This window comes from Myotis lucifugus, unplaced genomic scaffold (assembly GCF_000147115.1).
Source record: "Myotis lucifugus unplaced genomic scaffold, Myoluc2.0 scaffold_181, whole genome shotgun sequence".
In the NCBI taxonomy this organism is placed as follows: Eukaryota; Metazoa; Chordata; class Mammalia; order Chiroptera; family Vespertilionidae; genus Myotis; species Myotis lucifugus.
In genome coordinates, this window is record NW_005871229.1 from 1,095,889 (window position 1) to 1,118,120 (window position 22,232).

At 41.7% G+C, this 22,232-nt stretch overlaps 1 protein-coding gene across 5 annotated transcripts in view; it reads left to right on the top strand.

The window, feature by feature from the left end:
- The window catches only part of CIT (citron rho-interacting serine/threonine kinase), a 165,003-nt gene that overhangs the window by 86,494 nt on the left and 56,277 nt on the right, over nt 1-22,232 (top strand). For all 5 annotated transcript variants that reach the window (XM_023760388.1, XM_014462467.2, XM_023760390.1 and 2 more), the window contains 10 exons: nt 148-291; nt 1,561-1,680; nt 7,149-7,319; nt 7,608-7,658; nt 8,158-8,211; nt 10,805-10,945; nt 12,815-12,940; nt 16,535-16,630; nt 20,478-20,594; nt 21,576-21,685. In XM_023760388.1, the coding sequence (XP_023616156.1) occupies nt 148-291; nt 1,561-1,680; nt 7,149-7,319; nt 7,608-7,658; nt 8,158-8,211; nt 10,805-10,945; nt 12,815-12,940; nt 16,535-16,630; nt 20,478-20,594; nt 21,576-21,685 (1,130 nt within the window). The remainder of the gene's footprint in view (nt 1-147; nt 292-1,560; nt 1,681-7,148; nt 7,320-7,607; nt 7,659-8,157; nt 8,212-10,804; nt 10,946-12,814; nt 12,941-16,534; nt 16,631-20,477; nt 20,595-21,575; nt 21,686-22,232) is intronic.

The window sequence follows — 22,232 nt, forward strand, 5'->3', positions numbered from 1 at the left end:
GGGCGAAGAAACAATGGTATTTCCATCCCAACCTTTGGCGAGATAGTGCCAGCCCAGACCACCAGGTGGTTTTGGAGGCCACTTGAGATGTGATAGCCCCCACGAACCTCCAGGGGCCTTTATAACCTGTCGATGTGTTTATTTCAGATGGAGCAGGAAATGACCCGGTTACATCGGAGAGTGTCAGAGGTGGAGGCTGTGCTTAGTCAGAAGGAGGTGGAGCTGAAGGCCTCTGAGACTCAGAGATCCCTCCTGGAGCAGGACCTTGCTACCTACATCACAGAATGCAGTGTGAGCCTTCCCCAAGTCCCCTTCCCTTGGAGGTGGCACTTCCTGTTGTGTGTGTCTCATCCTGTTTCATGACAGCTCCATGAGGCACATCACAGCCAATGGCAGAGAGTAGAGAAAGGGAGCTTACAAAAGCAAGCATTGTGATTTGCAGAGCAGTGTGAGCCTGGCGAGAGGTCCCAGAGAGAAATGAGACTGGACCCCAGGAAGTCCAGGCAGGCCGCAGAGCTTGGAGATGGGCGTAGTCATCATTGCAGCAAGTCACCAAGGGTCCTGACTTCACCCATCCCAACCTCTCTGGTCTAAACCGACACCATGTCTGACACGATCAGCCTCGGGAACCAACTCGCAAATAAGCACAAGAAAATGTCTTTTGAATCTGCCTGAAATCAATTTTTCATTGCCTGCAACTGGCCTAGCAACAAAAAAACTCAGCCTTTAAAACCCAGACCCTCTGTCATTATTTACCATGTGGCTTTTTTTTCCCCTTTCCATCACAAGAGTAGACTGTCTTCTCCATTGTCTCGTTAAATTTTTCATCCAGGTGTTTTTTTAATGTGCCCAGTTAAACAGTCTTAAAAAACTGAATCACACATTTTTCAAGTTTCCTTCCCCCCCCCTTCTCTCACGAGGGAGAGATCTATAGGACGTGGCTAATTAAGAGTAACTGCTATGTTTCCATTCCAGATCTGGCTGCCTTTCAGTGGTGGGTGAAGTTATTCAGCTATGTATTTCAGATATATATTTCAGTGCCACTGAAGCACTGAGGGAACCTTATGGATGAAAGGTATCCAGGAGACGTAAGCCAGGAGATGGAAATAGACTACTTGGAGTCTCAAGGGACAATAGGGCAGAGAATGAAGTCATTGCTACTTTGAAAGAGTTATATACTAGCATGTCCTTGAATAACTGGTATTACAGACAAGACTCTGTGACTATCCCAGTGGTGGTTGTAACAGCTAAGGGATCTTATTAGTGTTTAGTCCTAAACATGCAAGTAAGTATGTGCTGGGACAGGGAGAAGGTGGTAGGAGACAGCTTGCTGTAGCTTGGCTGGATCATAAGGTCACAGGATTGAGATGATCTTTCTTGAACCCAGGGGTCTTTACAGGATGAAAACTGGAATCAGCAACCAACTGGAAGTTGTCGACTTTGGTCCATCACCTGACACCGTCTTGCTGTCTGCGAAGCAGCTTGCAGCTCCCTTAATGAATCTTTTCAAACAGAGCAGGCTCCGCAGGGCATCCCTATTAAAATTTTTGCTTTCTGCAGAGCTTAAAGCGAAGTTTGGAGCAAGCACGGATGGAGGTGTCCCAGGAGGATGACAAAGCACTGCAGCTTCTCCATGATATCAGAGAGCAGAGCCGGAAGCTCCAGGAAATCAAAGAGCAGGTATGACTGCCTGCCCGGGAGCAGGGCGGCGGCTCCGACCTCTCATTCAGGGAGGGGTGTTTGAGAGGCGGAGAGAAGGAAAGAGAAAGGGGGAGAGATGTAGGTCATTTGGAAACTTTATTTTTTTTTACATTAGGGTTAAATCTTTTTATTTTATTTTATTTTTTTATTGTCTAAAGTTTTACATATGTCTCCTTTTTCCCCAATTGATTCCCTCCCCCCCATCCCTTCCTAGCCCGGGCAAGCCCCCACCATTCCGGTGTCTATGTCCATTGGTTATGCTAATATGCATGCATATAAGTCCTTTGGTTTCACTTTAACCCCCCTCCAGCTACCCCATATTTATATAAACTGTAGAGTGTTTGGTTGTAGCTCCTTTGAAATCTGTGCCCATAATGGCTGCTCTTTTCTATTAAAAGTTTAGGTTTAGAGCACAAGCAGGACAGCTGTGGCCTCTGGGGCAAGTCTGGCCCACCACCTGTTTTCCATGACCATAAGCTAAGAATGGCTTTTGCATTTGTAAATAATTGTGGAAAAAAATCAAAAGAAGAGTAATATTTCATGGCACATGCAAAGTCTGTGGAAGTCCGAGTTCGGTGTCCATAATAAGGTTTTTGTGGACAGCCATGCTCATTCCCTTACGTATTGCCCATGTCTGTTACTCCTGCTCCAGTGGCGGAGGGGAGTTGTGACAAAGACCATATGGCCTGCAAAGCTGAAATTGCTTACTACCTAGCCTTTTACAGGAAGAGTTTGCCAACCTCTGCTTTAGATCATTAAAAAGAAATTAAAGGTTTTTATAGCTTTTTAGTTTCACTTTTAAGTTTTTGAGAGAAGCCAGAATAATTCATAGTAAGTAAAACTTACTATGTAAGTAAAATGTAAAGAAATAGTCTAGAACAGTGGTCGGCAAACTGCGGCCTCTTGAGCGTGGCTCTTCCACAAAATACCACGTGCGGGCGCGCACGTACAGTGCGATTGAAACTTCGTGGCCACACTCAAGGGGCCAAAGAGCCGCATGTAGCTCGCGAGCCGCAGTTTGCCGACCACTGATCTAGAAGGAGAGGTAAGACTGAGTGAGATTAACACAGCAAATCTGAGTGCAGAAAGCTACATCTGTGTATTCAGAAAAGAGCACCGAGACCTTTAAAAAGCCCACTCCCCCCGCCCCCTTCAAAAGGGTTTTCTTTGGAGATTGTTCTTTTTTCTTTTATTTTGCTTCATTGTTTCCTTTTTAGCATAGATTTTTTCTGTCCCTTGAAGAAACTGTAAATAGAAACTTTCATGAAGAGATGGTAATGAGCAATTGGAGAACTGAATTATCAGCTGCCAGGCAACTCTCATTCACTTCAGAAAACCCAATGTAAACACGGATGGAAATGAACATTTTTGTCTCTGGGTAGCACCAACTTAGCCATCTGGGTGGTGCTAAATATAAGAAACTTCTGCAAATGATCGGATCCATTCACTGTTCTTTAAAGAAAGAATGATTGTTTGGGGGGTGTTGTTGGTATAATCCAATCACCTTAATATTTAAAAATGATTGGTTTCTATCCTCTTGCTGGATAAAACTGTTGTAAGTAAACATGCATAGGAAGCGGAGCAGTCTGGTTAGCAGGTGTCTGAACATGCTGATCTTAGAGCTTTTCCAGGCCACTCAGTTTGAAAGAACTGCTTTGACAGGTGACTCATTGCCCCTTTTACCAACATGGTTTTTCATTCTAAAAGTTTCAAGAGGTGGGGTTCTTTTTCTCCCATTAGTTCAATGTGTTTGGAAATTTGCTCTTGGTTGACATCCTGGGGAAATTAAAGCTATATTTGGCCACCAGAGGGAGCAGCTGGTGTCCATGAAATTCCACAGAAACAGAATTAACAGAACATTTTGAAAGGTGGTTGAATTCAAAGCAATGTCTTTTGTGATTCATATCGCAGTTGGCATGATGTGGAGTTTTAGATTTAATGACTGCTAAAAGTTCCAGTGGGGGAAGAACACTTCTTGCTGTCTGATTTTACTTCTCACCAGAAAAAGGGTTTATTAAAGTGACTTTGGGGACGTTTTGTGAGAGGAGGATGTTTGCAGTCCAGGAAAAAGCATTTCCCATGCCCTGACCACTTTGGCTCAGTGGCTAGAGTGTCGGCCTGTGGACTGAAGAGTCCCAGGTTCAATTCCAGTCAAGGGCATGTACCTCAGTTGTAAGCTCTGGCCCTGATTGGGGCACATGTGGGAGGCAACCTGTTGATGTGTCTCTCTCTTATTGATGTTTTTCTCTCTCTGTCTCTCCCCCTCCCTTCCATTGTCTCTAAAAAAATCAATGGAAAAATATCCTCGGGTGAGGATTGACCAAAAAAGGAAAAGCATTTCCTGCTTTCAGCAAACTCCTAGTACAGTAAGTCCTCGGGTTACCTCAGAGATCCGTTCCCATGGCGTGACATAACGTGATTTTCAAGTCGGAACCCACCTACATAAGCACCTATGTCACTCACATGGAGCACATACACAGCAGTAATGAAGTGAAACAGTAAAAAAATTTAAAAGAAAGATAACAATTCCTGACCTTTACTTGTGGTAAATAAATAATAAAAAACCATAAAGCACATATGTACATACGTCGAAATGATGGAACTTTTTTTTTTTTAATAAATGGGAGATGGCGACGTAACCACGAAACAACGTACATTGAGTCCGACGTAACCCGAGGACTGTCTGTAATTGGTTTGCAGCATGGTGGTTCCTCTCAGGTTTGGCAGTTTTCCCCTGCTCTTGATCTCAAAAGCTAATTTCTATACGGCTTTTTATTTTATTAATATTTTGCTTCTACTTAGCCACCCCCTATAGAGTATTTGCACTTGGTTTAAAATAACACCCGATTCTCCCGTGGTGGTTTGATTCATGCACCTTTACCAGCAATCGCTGACCCCCCGCCGTCCCCTCGCCTCAGGAAGGGAAGCAGAAGCTCAGGAAACACGGAAGATGCTTCTCACTGAATAGGACCACGTCTGACTTCCTTCCCACACAATTCGGAAGCTCCCTCCGGAACACTTGCCTTAGGCAGGCCGCGGGAGTTGTCCGTGGTCCCCATTCTGATCCCGCTCAGCTCCCACCTGCAGTTCCGCCCATGCTGAGACAGGACCGCTCTCAGCTGCCCTTGGAGACAGACCTGATGACCTTCCCTCAGGCTCTCCCTGCAGCAGGCATTAGCTGTTGGATTTATGAGATTGCCTTGAAGTCTGCAGCATAATAACAGCGGCTCAACAAATGAGGTAGAATTCTCGTCGATGCTTGAGCAGGCTGAGTGCCCCGAGAGCTCAGAGAGCTGACGGAGATGTTGCCTGATTCTTGCCTTCTTTCCCCTGGGTGCTGACGGCTGAGGAAAGAGATGGTGGGGGGATGAACAGCTGCTCTGTCCTTGCTGTCGACAAAACACAAACATTACATCCCTTTCTCACTAACAAGTTCAAGAAAGAAAAGGGAGCTTGGGTCCCAGGTTCGATTCTGGTCAAGGGCACAGACCTCAGTTGCAGGCATGCTCCCCGGCCCTGGTCAGGGTGTATATGGGAGGCAACCAATCGATGTGTTTTTCTCACATTGATGTTTCTCTCTCTCTGTCTCTCCCCCTCCCTTCCACTCTCTAAAAATTGATGGAGACATATCCTTGGGTGAGGATTAACAAAAAAAGAAAAGAAAAGGGAGCTTGGGGATAAGATGCCCAAGATTTTCTCCCAACTCAGCTTCCTCCACAGTTTGGTGTTTGTGACTGTGGGGTAGGACTGATGGTATTTATAGTTGCCCATAAAATATTTAAATTTTTTTATTTAGAAGAAAAAAAATTGAGCTTTTAGGTCAAAGAAACTTTTCATAGATAATCATGTTTTTGTCTTTATATGAACACAGTAATAAAATATACTTTTAAAGAATTGTTATTTCTTTTTCGGGAGAAGGGGGTCCAGGAAGGCACAGTACTCAGAGCCATGATAATCAGAATGCATCCAGGGGTCTGGAAAAACCCAAGGAAAAATGTATCGTTTTACATAATTGGCTCATGTTCCATTCCGTGAGTTCAGATAATTGTGAGCAGGTTATAAAGGCCTTTGGCTATATAACCCCACATCACCCACTCAGTGTGCTCCATCCAGAAACCTGGAGCCCCATGACGTCTAGGCTTGACCTTCAGTGACAGTATAGTTTTCAGTAAAGTGAAATAAGACTGCTTCACTCAGGGCTTGCTTCTTCTTCATTTCCCCTCTACCAATGATATAGTTAGAGGTGTGCTTGCATGAGAACTCCCCAATTTTCATAGGACATCACCTCTCCTTTAGTGTGCACTGGGGAGATCGCCTATTAAAACAGGCCGAGAGGTCTACTTTATACCTTATTATTTAAAACATACATATCCTTGCTCAATTGATACCTCTTCAGTTATTGCTTGGGAGAACGGATCTTAGAGATGTTCACTATATATAGTGAATGTCAAAGACAATCTTGATTCAATTCCTTGTTCTTTCATTTTATATTCTGCCTACCCCCACCCCAAGGCATCTTGGATTGCAAAAGTGCTCATTCATAATTCTTATATGTAAAAGTTTTGATTTTGCTAATAAAGATGATTTTCATACTTTGTCCAAAAGTTTTCAAAACTGCCCATTTCTTCTGGTAAATCCAATTTTGAAAAGCCTCAATTCAGATGTTCTGTTTTGATTTTAGAAATGCATTTTGAAAAAGGTCAGGCTGTCTGGATCACTTGAAAGGGTTTGTTAGAGGGAACAAGATGATTCTTTCTTTGGAATCTCTCTCACAAGTTATTCTGACCAGAGTCAGTGTTTTCTGACTCTTGCAAATTTCAGGGTGACTTGTATTTCAAGAGCAATGTTAAGTTCTTCATTCAGTTGGGCCCAGAAAAATTAATGGTGAGAAACTGACATGATGAGTTTCACCTTCCAAGATTCTTTCCACTGAGATTTCCAATTACCCTCTTGAGCAATCTGAAAGGTTAATTTTAAAACTAGTACCATATCTAATTACGTTAGGAGCACATGACTTCTAAAGGACAAATCTATAGAAACGATTACCCTTGGAAGAAAGCTACACATAAGCAGTTTGTTCCAGTTGTTTAAAGAACATCCCTTTCAGCTCTCTTGTGTTGCAGATGCCTTAAGGTTCTGTGCTTACTTGTGGTATTATTTGCTCAAAGGATTTTAATTATAGGCACATGTGTTCCAAATGGTGTTACTAGTGATACATGTTCTACTTTAAGACAGTTTAAAGATTTAATACTCTCTTCTCCCTCCTCACCCTCCCACGCCTCTCCCTTTTGCCCATCTGTCTGCTCACCTTCTCTCTAGATCTGTTCTCTGCCAACCTCTCTTCAGTTTTTGTCTTCCCTCTGTGGCCGATGTCTGTCCGTCTTCACTGCCTGTCTTTTCTTTTAGTAGTTCTCAAGTTCACCTTTCTTCCATGGCCCGCCCTTTAGGAGTACCAAGCTCAAGTGGAAGAAATGAGGTTAATGATGAACCAGTTGGAAGAGGACCTGGTTTCGGCAAGAAGACGGAGTGACCTCTATGAATCGGAGCTGAGAGAGTCCAGGCTCGCCGCCGAAGAGTTCAAGCGGAAAGCGACAGAAAGTCAGCATAAACTGATGAAGGTAGCAGCCACCCACCAGGAGGGTGTTGGGGTAGAATCAGGGATGATCTAGCAAGACTAAAGGGAGTACTAGCCTGATGAGTCTACGTTTAGGAATAATGGGATACATTGGGAAGTCCTGGTCTTTACAGAAGATATTTTGTCGTCGTCATCATCATCATCATCATCATCATCATCATCATCATCATTACTTTGATCAGTGAGACTTAAGAAAGTACAGGAGGTACTGTTGTCTGTAAGACTTTATATTCTTGAGACTCCCTGTTATGTCATATCTTTTAAATTATAGGCGAAGGATCAAGGGAAGCCTGAAGTGGGAGAATATTCCAAACTGGAGAAGGTATTTTCCATTATTGATGTTGCTGTTTTGGTAGATAATCTTTTAGAGGTTATTATCAGTGGCCAGTCATCAGAAAGAATTCTCTTGTAATGAATAGAGAACTTTCTTCCAGGTTTATTTTGATGGTCAACCTCTGGGTGACCACTTTTAGCTTCAGCTGTGGTTCTAAAGGGATAAAAGACATCATTTTTTTTTTGGTCATGTCTGCTCACAGTAACAAAAAACCCAGACTCTTAATAAAATGCATGTGAAAATTCTCTTTGCCTTTAAGGCACTGGGCAACTTTGATTCTCTTTTTGCCATTTTGTATGCTGGAGGTTTGCTCTGGGACATTCAGTCTTTTTTGATAGGCCACTTGTTTTTCCTCTCCATTAGTAGGTACAGGGAAACAAAACAAAAAGACCCCACAGGAACCTCAAGAAAATAGGACTGCAGTAAATGTAGCAAGACCTTAATAACGATTTGCCTTTTGTTTTATTTCCTGGGATTTTAATTATAGATCAATGCTGAGCAGCAGCTCAAAATTCAAGAGCTCCAAGAAAAGCTGGAGAAGGTAAGCCCGAGGGGATTTTCTTGGGAACCTACCTCCTCCCCGCCCCCCCTTCCCAAATACTTTACCTTGCCTCCTCCTGGGCATGAACGATGAAAGAAACAGATTTAGTCACCCAGCGGAGGGGAAAGTGCAGGGGGAGTGAGCTCTTACCTGGAAATATGAGTTCTTAATATACTTTTTCTTTTGAGATGTGTCAGCAGTGTTTATTTTTGAAAACCAAGCTGTGTGAGAGTCTCAAGAAAAATTTCTAATTATACTGTGACAGAACCCAAGAAGCCGGCTTCTCTCCCTTCGTGGGGCCAGGCTCCCCATTTTGCACATTTGTAAGGGAAGCATGTGTTGTTCATGACCCAGACTGCTTTCAATTAGAAACTCTGTGGGCAGCATTGCTGTGCACTGGAAGATGGAAGGAGCCGAGGCAGCGTCTCCTGATGGGGGGAGGGGGGAGTTTGGTTGACAGCATCCGGAAAAGTCTGTGCTAGTTGAACCCTGGAAATACCAACAAAAGAGCCAGAATGAATGTGGTTCTGAGACATGCCTTGTGGATGCTTGTGAATGTGTTTATTGGCTTAGTGTAGAAGAACTCCTTCTTACTTACTCTTTTTACAAAAATTGTGGTAGAAAAACATAACATTAAATTTACCATTGTAACCATTTTACATGTATAGTTCAGTAGTGTTAAGTACATTCACCATGTTGTACAATGGAGCGCTAGAACTTGTCCATCTTGCAACACTGAAACTCCATACCTGCCAACACGAATCCCCCTTTCCCTGAAAGCCCCTGCCCTTGGGAACCACCTTTTCATATTGTGTTTCTGCTAGTATGGTCTTACTGCTTTAGGTACTTCATATGAGTGGAATAATACAGCATTTGTCCTTTTGTGACTGGTTTATTTCACTTAGCATAATATCCTGAGTTTCAGCGACTTTGTCCACGTGACAGGATTTCCTTCTTTAGGGCTGCATAATATCCCATTGTCTGTATCTTCCACATTTTGTTTATTCATTTCTTCCCTTCTTGCCTGTTCTTGAGCCACTAACGAAAGCCTTTACTGCCTCGTTTAGCTAGTAGCTTGCGTAAGGAATCCTGTTTTCACCTAGAACTGTGCTCTCCAATAGAAGTGTGATACAAGCCACAATTATCAGCCACAGATGTAATTTAAAATATTCTAGTAGGCTTATTAGGAAAAACAAAAAGAAACAGGTGGAATTATTTGAATAGTATAGTTTATTTAATTCCATATATCATGGTAGCGTGTATGTCAATATTAAGACATTTACACTATTTCAGTTTTTAAATATATTGAACTTAAATAAAGAATGGAGTTCCCGCCCTAGCCAATTTGGCTCAGTGGATAGAGCGTTGGCCTGCAGACTGAAGGGTCCCAGGTTCATTTCTAGTCAAGGGCACATGCCAGGTTGCGGGCTTGATCCCCAGTGGGGGGCGTGCAGAGGGCAGCTGATCAATGATTCTCTCTCATCATTAATGTTTCTGTCTTACTCCCTCTTTCTTCCTCTCTCTGAAATCAATAAAAATATATTTTTAAAAAAAAGAATGTAATTCTCAGTCACACCAGCCACTTTCAGGTGCTCCAGGGCCACACGTGGCTAGTGGCTCCCATGTGGACAGTGCTGGTCTCGAAACTGGAGTTTTCTTGCAGTTTCCATTTTAAAATTTTGAGTTTCTACTTTTTTAAATTTTAATTTAAAGTAACTGCCCTGACCGGTTTGGCTCAGTGGATAGAATGTCGGCCTGCGGACTGAAGGGTCCCAGGTTCGATTCTGGTCAAGGGCATATACCTTGGTTGCGGGCACATCCCCAGTAGGGAGTGTGCAGGAAGCAGCTGAATTGATGTTTCTCTCTCATCGATGTTTCTAACTCTTTATTCCTCTCCTTCTCCCTTCCTCTCTGTAAAAAAATCAATAAAATATTTATTTTTAAAAAGCAACTAAGTGTGAGGTTGTTGGTCTCTTAAACTCAGATCTTTACAATGATGCTATAAGAGTAGAAGTATAATGAAGACCCACATAAAAATTAACTTCAAAATGTGTTATTTAAAAAAACAACAACACATGGATTGGCGAATTACCATGAACACTATGGCTGTTGTGCCCTTTGAAAAATAGTTGAAATTACTGTTTTTATCTTGTTTGCTTGTAAATGTGGTACAACTTCTCTATAGGAAAATTAGAAAGTGAGATAATTAAATGAGGAGAAAATTAATGCTTCGAGGTAAATACATTATTACCTGGGTAGATAAATCCTTCTAGACTTTTGTGTTTGCATTGACTACATTGCATTGAATCTAAGATGATAATGATTATCAGATACACCATTATCTCACATCAGATGCACCATTATCTCACATACCCCGAGATGGAAAAAATGCTGTCAATTTTCAGTGTAGGATGCATTCCAAATTCAGCGATGTTAAAAAAATATGTATGTGCATCTTAGAATTAGACAAACTTCATAATGAAATGAATGTTTATCTGTTTTTTAAAATGGACATTCTAGTGTCCCTGATTTTCCCCATTTAGAAAATGGAATAAACGTGGCCATCCATCTCCTGTCCCCTCTTTCCTGGCAGGCTGTAAAAGCCAGCACCGAGGCCACCGAGCTGCTGCAGAATATCCGCCAGGCGAAGGAGCGAGCCGAGCGCGAGCTGGAGAAGCTGCAGAACCGCGAGGATTCTTCCGAAGGCATAAAAAAGAAGCTGATGGAAGCCGAGGTGAGCAGGGGACTGCCAGTCCCTGGTGAACTGACCCTGGACCCTGGCGTGGCCACGTGGGAGTGACAGTGAACAGCCTTTGGCTGTGCCAAGGGAGAGGAACTGCAAAGCCACCTCTTGCTTATGTCTGACCAAACTGTTTTCCCTTCTGCAAATATTTTTGAAACTTGAGAGGCTTGGAAATGTTTTCCCAAAGGGGAAGAAAGATTTGTCACAGCAGCTTCAAGTAGAAAGATGTTTTGATGAAAGCTTTTCCTTTCTGTTTTCCTCTGACCTGCTCACTCATCTGGGAGGATTTGTGTATGTTTATATAGGCAGACTAACGCCATCCCTGAGTTTTTCTTTTCTTCTCTCTGTACCCTTGTTTTTCCTTGCCTTTTCCCCACAGTAATAATAACATTGATTTCCAAGGCTTCAGCTATTACCTGTGTCGATGACTTCCCAGATCTGAATTTCTGGGTGTCTTCTCTCCCTCAAATTCTTTGTTGTTGTTGTTGTTGAAATCGTTTATATAATGATATAGCAAACATACGAGTGTCTTCTCATTGTCAAAAACTTAAAACATACTGAACATAGAATAAAAAGTGACACTTCCCCTTTTCTCCTGTCTATCTCCCCTAGCTCCTTGGTGATTGCTCTACAGAGTGGATGTGCCAGTTGATTTAACCATGTCCCTGTTGCCGCCCTTCTGCTTTCCCTACACCGTGCTGGCGTGACCCTGCTTGCTCATGTCTCTTTGGGGCCATCCTCACCCATGTTCCAGTCAGTATTTCCCACTGCTCCCCTGACATCTGGACTGGGTATCTGAATAGTGCATCAAATCTAGAATGGACTCAGGGTCTTCCCCCACGAACTGAGTTCCCTTCTTAATTTCCTCATGGTGGTCAGGGCCACCATCATTCATCTAGTCACCCCAGGCTTGAAACCTTGACATCGTATCTGCTTTTCCGTGGACCTGTGGGCCCTGCCATTCAGTGAGCTACTCAGTCCTATAAACACAGCCACCCTGTCTCCTCTGTTCATCCCCTGCTTGCCATTTCTGTCGGCCTCCTCATAGACCAGGTCCTCTTCCTCTTCGCTGGGCAGTAGTGATTTTTTTTGCCTTCTGCTTCCGGTCTTTCCTTCCTCCCAGCTAGCTCATATAGTAAGACTCATGGACTCAGAAGAAGGCTCATCAACAACCCCTACCCCATCCCAAAGCTTTTAGGACTTCCATATATCTTAGTCGCAGCCCTGAGCCTGGTACATGACACTCGCAACTATTTGACCCACCTTTTTGAATTTTACCTTTTCTCCTGCTCTTCCCCATCACGCATCTGAAGATGTAGCTGCTCCAGGCTTCAGCTGGGGCCTAACCTGGCTCTTGACCACCTCCGTGTTTCTGCTAACATGCCTGCCTTTGTCTGAGAGGTCTTCCATCCTCCTCTTCTGCCCTCCCCCTATCCCAGACCGTTCCAGAACTCACGTCTCTGTGACTCTTCCCCTCACCTGTTGGGTAAAAAGTCCCCTGTCCTGCCTCCAACCTTCCACAGCACTCTGTACCTGTTTGCTTTATGGCTCTTCCCTTCTTAACCTATATTATGTTTACCTGTGTTTGTCTTACCTTTTGCAAGGGCAGGAGTTATGTCGGCTTCCTCTCTGTATTTTCCGTGATGCCTAGTGTGGTACTTCTGCAAATAGTAGGTGCTTGGTAAATATTTGAATGAATGAATGCACTCCTGTAACCTTCACAACCAAGTACTTGAATTCTAGAGTCTTTATTTTCTTCGCTGTTGGTGCGGGTGCCTGAGACTTCTCTTCCCGCCTGGAGCGCAGGCCTTATGCCCGTAGCGGTTACCCCATTAAAACTCTCTGATTCACGATCTACAGGAACGTCGCCATTCTCTGGAGAACAAGGTAAAGAGGCTAGAGACCATGGAGCGTAGAGAAAACAGACTGAAGGATGACATCCAGACAAAATCCCAACAGATCCAGCAGATGGCTGATAAAATTCTGGTGAGCGGGAACCAAAGCTGAAAAGTTAAAAGATAACAGGTTAGAGGTTGCAGAGGGAAGGGGGTAAAAAGAAGCATTAAGTACCATCAGAGGGGAGGTATCACCAAGTAGGTGAATTAAGAGAAGTGATTTCAGTGAACACCACATCAGAGAACAGTATGAATAATCAAATGTTGGACATTTCAGCACTGGTAACAGATCCGTAAACATTTTTTATTTTTGCTCTGTTTGCTACTGCCTGGCATTTTAAATTATGGATTTGCATACTCTGTTATTTCCCATAGATTTCTCCAGGAGCATTTCCTTCCTATGAGCAGGGTTTTGTATGGCCGTTAACTTGCATTGCCAATTTAAAAAACGGTAGGGCTTTAGACCTTTAAGACCAAAGCCCAGATTCTTGTTTTTGGAGAAGAAATTAGTCACGCAGAATTGTTTTTCTCAGAGTAGTATTTGTCATAGCAATGTTCACCCACTCACTCTCTCTGCCACAGTTGGTTCTTATTATTATTTTTCAATTTTCTTAGATGTAGCAGGTCTTTTTTTTAGCTTTGTAATCATGATTCTGTTTTCAGTTCTGGTGACCAATTTAACTTTAATCAGGAAGGCTTTGGGCGGGATTTGCAGATGGGTTAGTTTTGCCTGCCAGGGTGGAACACAGGTGAACCTTTGAAGGACTCCCCTTGGATCTCAGTCCCAAAGGCAGGGATTTGATGCCCCTTAGTGATGACTTGGAGTCTGTTCATAGCTCCTTCCTCCCCCGCCCCCGAAGCGACTCTGGAGTAGTCGGCTGTTCTCTCTGCCACAAGGAGGCGAGGTGGTGAGCAGGTCACTTCTCTCTTTCTCTCTCTCTCTGCATCACTTCTGGGAAATGAGTCATATATGAACTCAAGAATAGCCAACTTATAGGCCTGTACTTAATATTTTTTTAAAGAAACACCCTTTAAAACTTTACATTTCTATGTTTGTATATATTCACGAGCGTATGGATGCTCTTGAGCAAACAGGTGAAAGAGAAATTGGTTCGATTGTTTTGTGTGGGCACACAGTCTTCATATATACGTCTGTACGCAAAGGCAAATGTGACTGTTGTTCTACCCTTTCCGTTCTCTTTTCCCATCATCAAAGTTTCTCTTGGCAATTGTCAAGTGTGTGAATTTTATTGTGAGTAAAATTAGGCCCCACCGAGATCCCACCACCACTATCCCTTGCTTTGTGCAAATGAAGTGGTTAAGTCTCTTGCGGTTGCAAAGTGTTTCTCTGTTTACTGGTGATGTGTTCATTCATTCATTCAACAAATATTTAATGAGCTTCTACTATGTGCCAGGCACTGTTCTAGGAGCTGGAAATATAGCAGCGAACAACAGTGTTTATGTAACAGGACTGAAGAGTTTGATCCAATACATATAGAAAAGATAATGTTTTAAAAAATGACAACAACAACAAAAAATGCCAAACTGCCAAGAAGTCAGATTTTAGCATATCTGCTTTTTCAAAGGTCATTTGCAATTAATATGTAGGAGAATAGAGCTCCACATTCTTTGATTGTATATCGTAAACTCCCATTCATATATAGACCAGAAATTTGGTCTTAAAGTTGCCAGTCTCAGGTATCTGAGTTCTTGACCTGTTTTAGATTCAGATTTCCATTCCTGTGCTATCTTATGAGGACTGAAACTAACAAAAGAAGATTATCAAGTTATTTATAACAAAGATAAAGTAAGCATATTTCTTTGTTTGAATGTATGTTGCCAGCTGCCCAAGTTCCTCTGAGGCTGTGACTTCATTTATCGGAAGGTGCCTTTTGCTCAAGAACCCTGTGCTTAGGCTGCGAAGTATCTAGGACATGGGCAGAGGTGGTCTTTAATAGCGTTATATAATGATGAAGCTTGCAGCAGATCCCAAAATGTCATCTGCTTTAAAATATTTGCTATCTGGTAGGAACTTTCAACACAGATCATTGGGGATCTCATTATATAGCAAAGTCTTTTGCTTTAATAAAAGAAGTCATTGCAGAGGATCCTTTAGTACACATCAAGCCCTTAAATTATGTTTTTATTAGTTAAAATTTTGTTTCTATTCAATTTTTCAAGATCATATTTGCTAGATTACAACAGATTTTGTGTACCTCGTCTTAAAATTGAACACTTCACTGGCCCCCAAAACAAAGCCAATGCTTGCAGATTTTAGAATTTCAAAAGCTTGATCAGTAACATTTTATGTGCATGTGAATTTGGAAGTATTTTTTCCCATTTTTTGAACATACCCTGTATAATTTCTTCATTCTTCAAAATTCTCGTAATTACTTCCCACTTCAAAAAAAAAATGTCATAATAGTGTCAAGAGATGAAAACTTGGAGTAATAACTAATAACTTTTTGTTTGTTTTTGTTATCTTAGTTTTGGAGTAATAACTTTTTATGTAAGTAATGAACTAATGGGCCTAGATTCATAAGACTTAATGTAGATGCGGATATGATATCTGCATTTAGAGAATGTTTCAGTGAATTGAATGCTGCCTTTCACAAATCAGTTTATGATACATTGGCGAATGAATTGGTATAATTTTCAAATGAAATACAAGTTTGTTTAAAAGCAGAATGCTTAATAAAAGAATGCAGAGAACATTAAATTTGAGCTATTTATATTACTCCAAATTCTCTTCTATCTATAACATTTATGTGTACATATTTATGTCATTATTATCAGTATGTCTTATGTTCTGCTTTGTTACCATTAGTTTGTATCACACAAACCAGCGATTTTCAACTGGTGTGCTGCAAGAATTTTTAAAACATGCAATACCTGACCTCTTTTCCCTTAGATTATCAAATAAAAAAGTGACAACAGCCAACACAACAATAGCTGTCTGATGTGAATGAATCAAAATTACACCTATTTTTTTGTCAGATTGGCAAAAAATATATTTTTTGATGTGCCATAGCATTTTAGTAATTAGTGTATGTGTGTCATGAGATGGAAAAGGTTGAAAATTGCTGATATACACATTAGATCATATGAATGTCTCCATTCTCATATTCTGCATACCAGTCAGTTGAAATAATCATTCAAAACTCAAAAGTGTTTGAAATGTAACATGAGTTTTCCTTCTCAGCAAGGGTTCTTGAGCAATCACTTTGTTAATGAGAAAAAATACAAAATACTTTTTTATCATAATAAATTAAATTTAAAATAAATTAAAATTACTTTCTCATTTAAGGATGTCATAGCAGTGAAAATGGCCTGAAGCTCAAGATAGTGGTCAGGGCTTTGCACTGTGCTAAACGTTCAAGTGTTTCCTTGTTACTCTTATTTCTCTATGCAGATATGAAGAGCTGCCTTTGTTTGACCTGTCACACTGACAGATTTCTGATTCTGCCCACCAGCTGTGTGTGTATATGTGTGTACACTTGGGCTTGGGAAGGCCAGGCCAAGGCTTGGTGGTGATTTCCTTCCCAAGGGCCTTAGGGCTAGTGATGAAGGAACAGATGCCTGTTGCCTGTGCTGCCTGTGCCAAAGTCATGTTTCCTGTGAATGTCTAACACACTGGCTATGGCCTGCCCTTTGCACACCTGACTGTCTGTTCTTTTGTGTCCAGGAGCTGGAGGAGAAGCACCGGGAGGCCCAGATCTCAGCCCAGCACCTAGAGGTCCACCTGAAGCAGAAAGAGCAGCACTATGAGGAAAAAATTAAAGTAAAGACACTTTCTGATCTTCCCTGGCATTCATCCTAGAGCACCACGTAGCTTCTCTCTCTTCCTGGGCACTTCGGGCCAGTTCTTGCTTGATCAAAGGACTGTCTGGGATAAACACTCTTCAGGCCACTGTGGAAGGCTTTGTTGTATTACCCATGTAGGGCATGGATATTAGAGCTTCAAAAATTTATTTTAAAAGCTTGGTCATTTTGTATCTCAATTTTATTTTTTAAATATTTTTGACCCACTTTCATTCAGTCCATGATAGTTTTGATTTAGATAGATTGACCACGTTCTTTGTTTTTATTGCCTTGCTGCATCCCAGACCTGAGAAACTTTTTTGGTTTGTTTGTTTAAAGCATATCCTCAAAAACAAGTTTTTTAATTTTTCAATTACAGTTGACATTCAATATTATATTAGTTTCAGGTGTAAGCATGGTGGTTAGACATAATTTATGAAGTGATCCCTCTAATAAGTCTAAAGTGTATCTTTGATATTCTTTGGCGAAGTTCTGCTGGTGACAAGCTCTCTGTTCTGTTTGTCTGAAAATGTCTTTATTTCAATCTCATTCTTGAAAGATATTTTGCTTGGGTATAATTCTAGGTTGGCAATTATCATTCCATTGACTTTTGGGTTTTATGACTGTTATTGAGAAGTCAGCTGTCAATCTAACTGTTGCTATCTTTGAAAGTAATTTATTGTTTTCCCCTTTTGACTCTATATAAATGTTGCTTTGTCTTTAATTTTCTGAAGTTTTACTGCAGTGTGTCTAGGTGCAGATTTATTTTTATGTATCCTGCTTGAAATATACTGAGCTTTGAATGTATTGGTATTTTTAATATTTCCAGAAAATTGTCTATCACTATATCTCAAATATTGTCTCTTCCCCTTCTCTTTTTCCTTTTCCTTTGAGAATTTGATTAGGCATGTGGTAAAATAACCAACAGTCTACCCTTTGTTTCTAGTTTCCATTTCTTTATCTGTTAGTGCTACATTCTGGGCAGGGTCTGACAGATTTTCCATTTTATTAGTTCTTACCTGTATAATCTGCTGTTAAACCTACCCATGGAGTTGAAAATTTCAGTTACTGTATTTTTTGTTTGTTTGTTTCTAGACATTCTATTTAGTTCTTTCCCAAGTTTCCTAGATTTTTTAAGACAATAATTTTCCTATTTCATGCATTCATTTCTAAGGTCTTTTATTTTTTAAAATGATTAAGCATATTTGTTTTATGATCTGTGTCTGATAATTCCAATATCTGAAGTATCTGAAGGTCTTCTTCTGCTTTGTTGTTTCTCTTGGTTCTTTTTCACAGTGCCTGTCTCCTGTGTGCGTGGTGAGCTGCTCATTTTCTTTAGGAAATTATTAATGGGAATCCTACAAGACCTTGAATGAGAACGTGTGCTCACCTTGTGGTGGCCATGGGTTTTGACTTGTCTGCCTTCTTAAACTTTGAGACTATTAAAAACGAAAGTCTGGTTTGGTTTAAAAATGCCTCAAGTTAAAAAGTGCTGTGCACCATTTTTACCTTTCTGGGTTTCTGCTTTCACTTTTGGGAAAATGTTTTCTATATTTCATTTAGCATTTTAAGTCATTCTCTGTAGAAAAAGTAGCCTAAATAATCTTACCCACCATATAAAATGATACATTCAATTATTATTTTAATTCAATTATTATTAATAAATTCGGTGATCAGAAATGGATGCCAGCCTATCTATTTCCTTTTAAAATGGCATCACAATTTTTTAATGCTTTTTGGACCTAGCCTTCAATTCTTATGTTCTAGAGAATCAGACATTGGTCATTATATCTCAAATATTGTTTCTTCCCTTTCCAAATCAGACAGTGAAGAAGGCTTTTAATTTTTGTGGTGATGCTGTTATTGATTTCGTTGGTATTCTCAAAGAGGTGACTGGTTCTTTTTTGGAGAATCCAACATCCATGTGCTCACACAGTATTATCACCATCACTAGCTTGACACCTTCTTTCTTTTACCCTTGGTGTTACTTTTGGTTATTTTTTATTAAAAGAAATATAGGAAAACAACCCAGAAGTGACCTCAAAGTGTTTTAACGTGACCTCCTACTTTAGTGTATTTTAAACTTTATATACCCAGCATTTTAGTTTGAATTCTGGCATCCAGACTTTTATGTATACAGGAGTCCATTGGCACCTTTGCATGATGGAAATAACCCTTCATAAAATTCATTCTGAGATTTGTGTGATTACATTGACTTTCCTGTCAAAAAGCCATGTTCTGTCTTGACCGAGGCTGGTTCCTTCCGGCTCACCCTGACCTCTTACTGGGTTCCATCACTGCCAATATTGGGGTCTTTTTTTGAGCAGAGGCACCCCGAAAATGTACTTTACTGCTTTAGCACCTTATAAAAAAAGAGCATACCTGGTCTAGATATTATGTAGTCTCTGCTGCCTTCTAGATGGCGAGAACTTTGTTTAGGGAATGTTAGGGAAAGATCTGTTTTCTTCTGTCTTCCCTCCTGGAATCTTTATGAAACTGTTCTCTTTAGCCTATTCTGCTTTGTATTTCCTGATCCCGCCTCTGTAAGGCCATTTTAGTTATAATTATGATCATACCCTAGATTCTGTCCTTTTCTTGTTCATAATTTTAGAATCATGCCCTGACATCCAAGAGAATGGGCCACTTATCCTATTGAGCTTCTTCCCTTTTCCCATGACCTGTTCTCCACCTTTTGTTCTTCTCCACCAACTCGCATTCTATTTTTTTCCATCAGTCGGTTCTAGTTTAAAGTCCTCTTTGAAATCTTTCTTTCCTTTCTTTATCATGTGGACCCCCTCCCTGCTGACTGGTTCTTTTCAGGGATGATGTCCCCATGCTCTATGAAGGTCCCCTCACAATAGGCATTGTGGGAAAGGCAGATTTCAATCCCATCTGTGACCCCAATTCTTTCCGCTTTCTTTCCAGCATCAGATGCAGTTGGTGTCATTCAGAAAAGCAGAGTGGATTCTCTCAGATGAGAAACACAGGGTTGTGGTCAAAGGCTTGGACAAGTTATGATGTTGTCTTTCTTTTTCTCTTGTTGTTTTGGCAACCAGTAGGGCTTGCGGAACATTAGATCAAGCTGGCGGATGGTGACACCATTACTGTTTTATTTTTCCTCTCGGGAACAGTAGGTGCTCAGAGTGGCATTCTCAGCACTGAGAACACATGGTTTCTCTCCCCTGGGAAAGGTTTCTCTTTCCAGTGACTTTTTGTGCAGCTGGATCAGAGGAAAGAGACATTCGTTTTTTCTCTCTTCTTTGTTGACTCTCCACCTACGTTACTGGTGGGCAAATCCTCTTGCCCCTGGCTGTTTCTGACCATCAGCCTTGTTTGCACAGACTTCCTCGGTCTCCAGCCTTCTGTCTCCTCATTCTGGAGCCCAGAGATATCTAGATTCATTTTGTGCAAATTAAGAGCAAGCAATATTCTGAAAACTACTGGTGCATTGGCTACGATAAAGTTGTCCTCAGGTAATATCTTCAAATTATAAGATCTGTAGAGAGATCTTATTTTCTCTTTCATTTTGGAGTTCACCTCCATTTAGGATATACCTCTTCGGTCTTTTTGGCTACTGATTTCAAAATAAGTTCTTAGTTCAAGTCAATGGGTTACTTGCCATTTCATGGTAAGACTTTTTAACCTCATTTCAGCTAAGAAACCGACTCCCAAACCCTCTTTGCCCCAGAATTTGGAGGGCTTGTCCTCTCCAACTGCTTTTCCCCTCCTACCTCCTTTTCCCATTTTTCTCAAGTGCCCTTGTTTAGCCTTCCCTGCTCAGCGTTGCTGCTCAGGAAACTAACTTCCTTTGTTTCTGTTTCTCATAGGTGTTGGACAATCAGATAAAGAAAGACCTGGCTGATAAGGAGAGCCTGGAGAATATGATGCAGAGACACGAGGAGGAGGCCCATGAGAAAGGCAAAATTCTCAGCGAGCAGAAGGCGGTAGGTATAAGAAATCGCAAAGCCAGTGTTCAAAGGAGGGTTTGTGAACCATGCCAGGAACCACACACCTGAGATGATTCCATTGCAGCTGATGAATTATTCTTTCTGCTTTACCCGGTGGAATTTGTTGCGAACAGGTGGTTCTCTCGGTAACTCTCCTCTCCTAAAAGCAGTGGAGGTGGCAGCTCAGGATGGCCGATTTCGCCTTTTCACTCTTCTCTAAGAGCTAATCTGTCATCAGCTAGAACATTGTCCTTCAAAATGCCCCCCCCCCCCAACAGAACATCCAATGGCCCTTGGTCTCCCTCATGTGTCCGCTCTTTCACTTGTCCATCTCTCCTTTCTAATCCATATAAGCAGGCATTTCAGAAAGTTGCTGCTCATGGGCTCACGGGCAGTGCGTGTTATCTCAGATCCTACTGTCCTAATGACTTCTTAGTTGGCCTTCGCACCTCAGACTCTCTAAAGGAGGGTCCTGGGAGGTGGTATTTTTAACCATGACCTCTGCTGGTTTATGATTCCTTAAGTTGGGGAAACCTTCAAGGATGTCGGACAGCAGTGGCTGGGTGATAAGGGATCACTTAGGAAAGGACAACTCCATGGGTGGTGAGAAGTATGGACTTGTAGGTTCAAGTTAGAGGCTCCTGCAGGCTCAGGTGACATGCAGGTGCCATGGGATTGAAAGAGGCCTGCTTACTTGCAGAATGTCAGGTTCCTGAATGGGGCCTCCTGCCTGTTTCTAATGCAAGCCATTTAGCTAGTGTGGGGACATGCAGTCGCTGTTTAGGTAAAACAACTGAGTGCCATCCTTTGAGCAATAAGATCTGTGACCCTCAGGGTACAGACTAGTTGAGTGCCTGTTGCCTCTGGTCAGACGGCCTGCATTTCAGATGAGACCCTTACCCTGGCACATGGCTCACATTACTCTTGTGCTGGGAGAGCTGCCTGTGGGTAAGGTTTCAGAGGTCCCCTGTGTTTCAGATGATCAATGCTATGGATTCCAAGATCAGATCCCTGGAACAGAGGATTGTGGAGCTGTCAGAAGCCAATAAACTTGCTGCAAACAGCAGTCTTTTTACCCAGAGGAACATGTAAGTATTCAGATTCTAGCTGCCTGTGTGATTACACTTTGATCTTCTCTCCTGGGCATAAACTCCGTTCCCCTCTCTGATGGAGCTGGAGCAGATTTAATTACTTCTGTAGTTTGGCCCAGCCCCTCATCCCATACTTATGTAATCTTGCCCTCTCTTAAGTGGGCTCATTCTAAGAGTCTTCTCTTTTGAGCTGGGTTTTCTTAAGTGCTTCAAATTGCCGTTAGATTATAGAGTGTTTTGCTCTCTCTAATGAGGCTGTTTATAGTTTGCTTTTGGAAAGCTGCAGACCTTGTTCCCAGACTTGCCTGCCGTGATTAGCCGGAGGTGATCTGTGTGTGCCCAATTGGGCCATCTATTTTGCTGTTATTAAGTTAGACCCTGGGGGAGGAAGTTTGGGGTTTAGCAAGGACTCTTCATTGTTCCAGGAGCACTTTGATCTTTAAATTACAATCTCCAGAGTGGTTTTTTTTTCTTTAAATATCTCTTCAGAGCGCTTCTAAAACATTCCCATCTTAGTTTAAACCAGCTTGGTAGACTGCTCTTT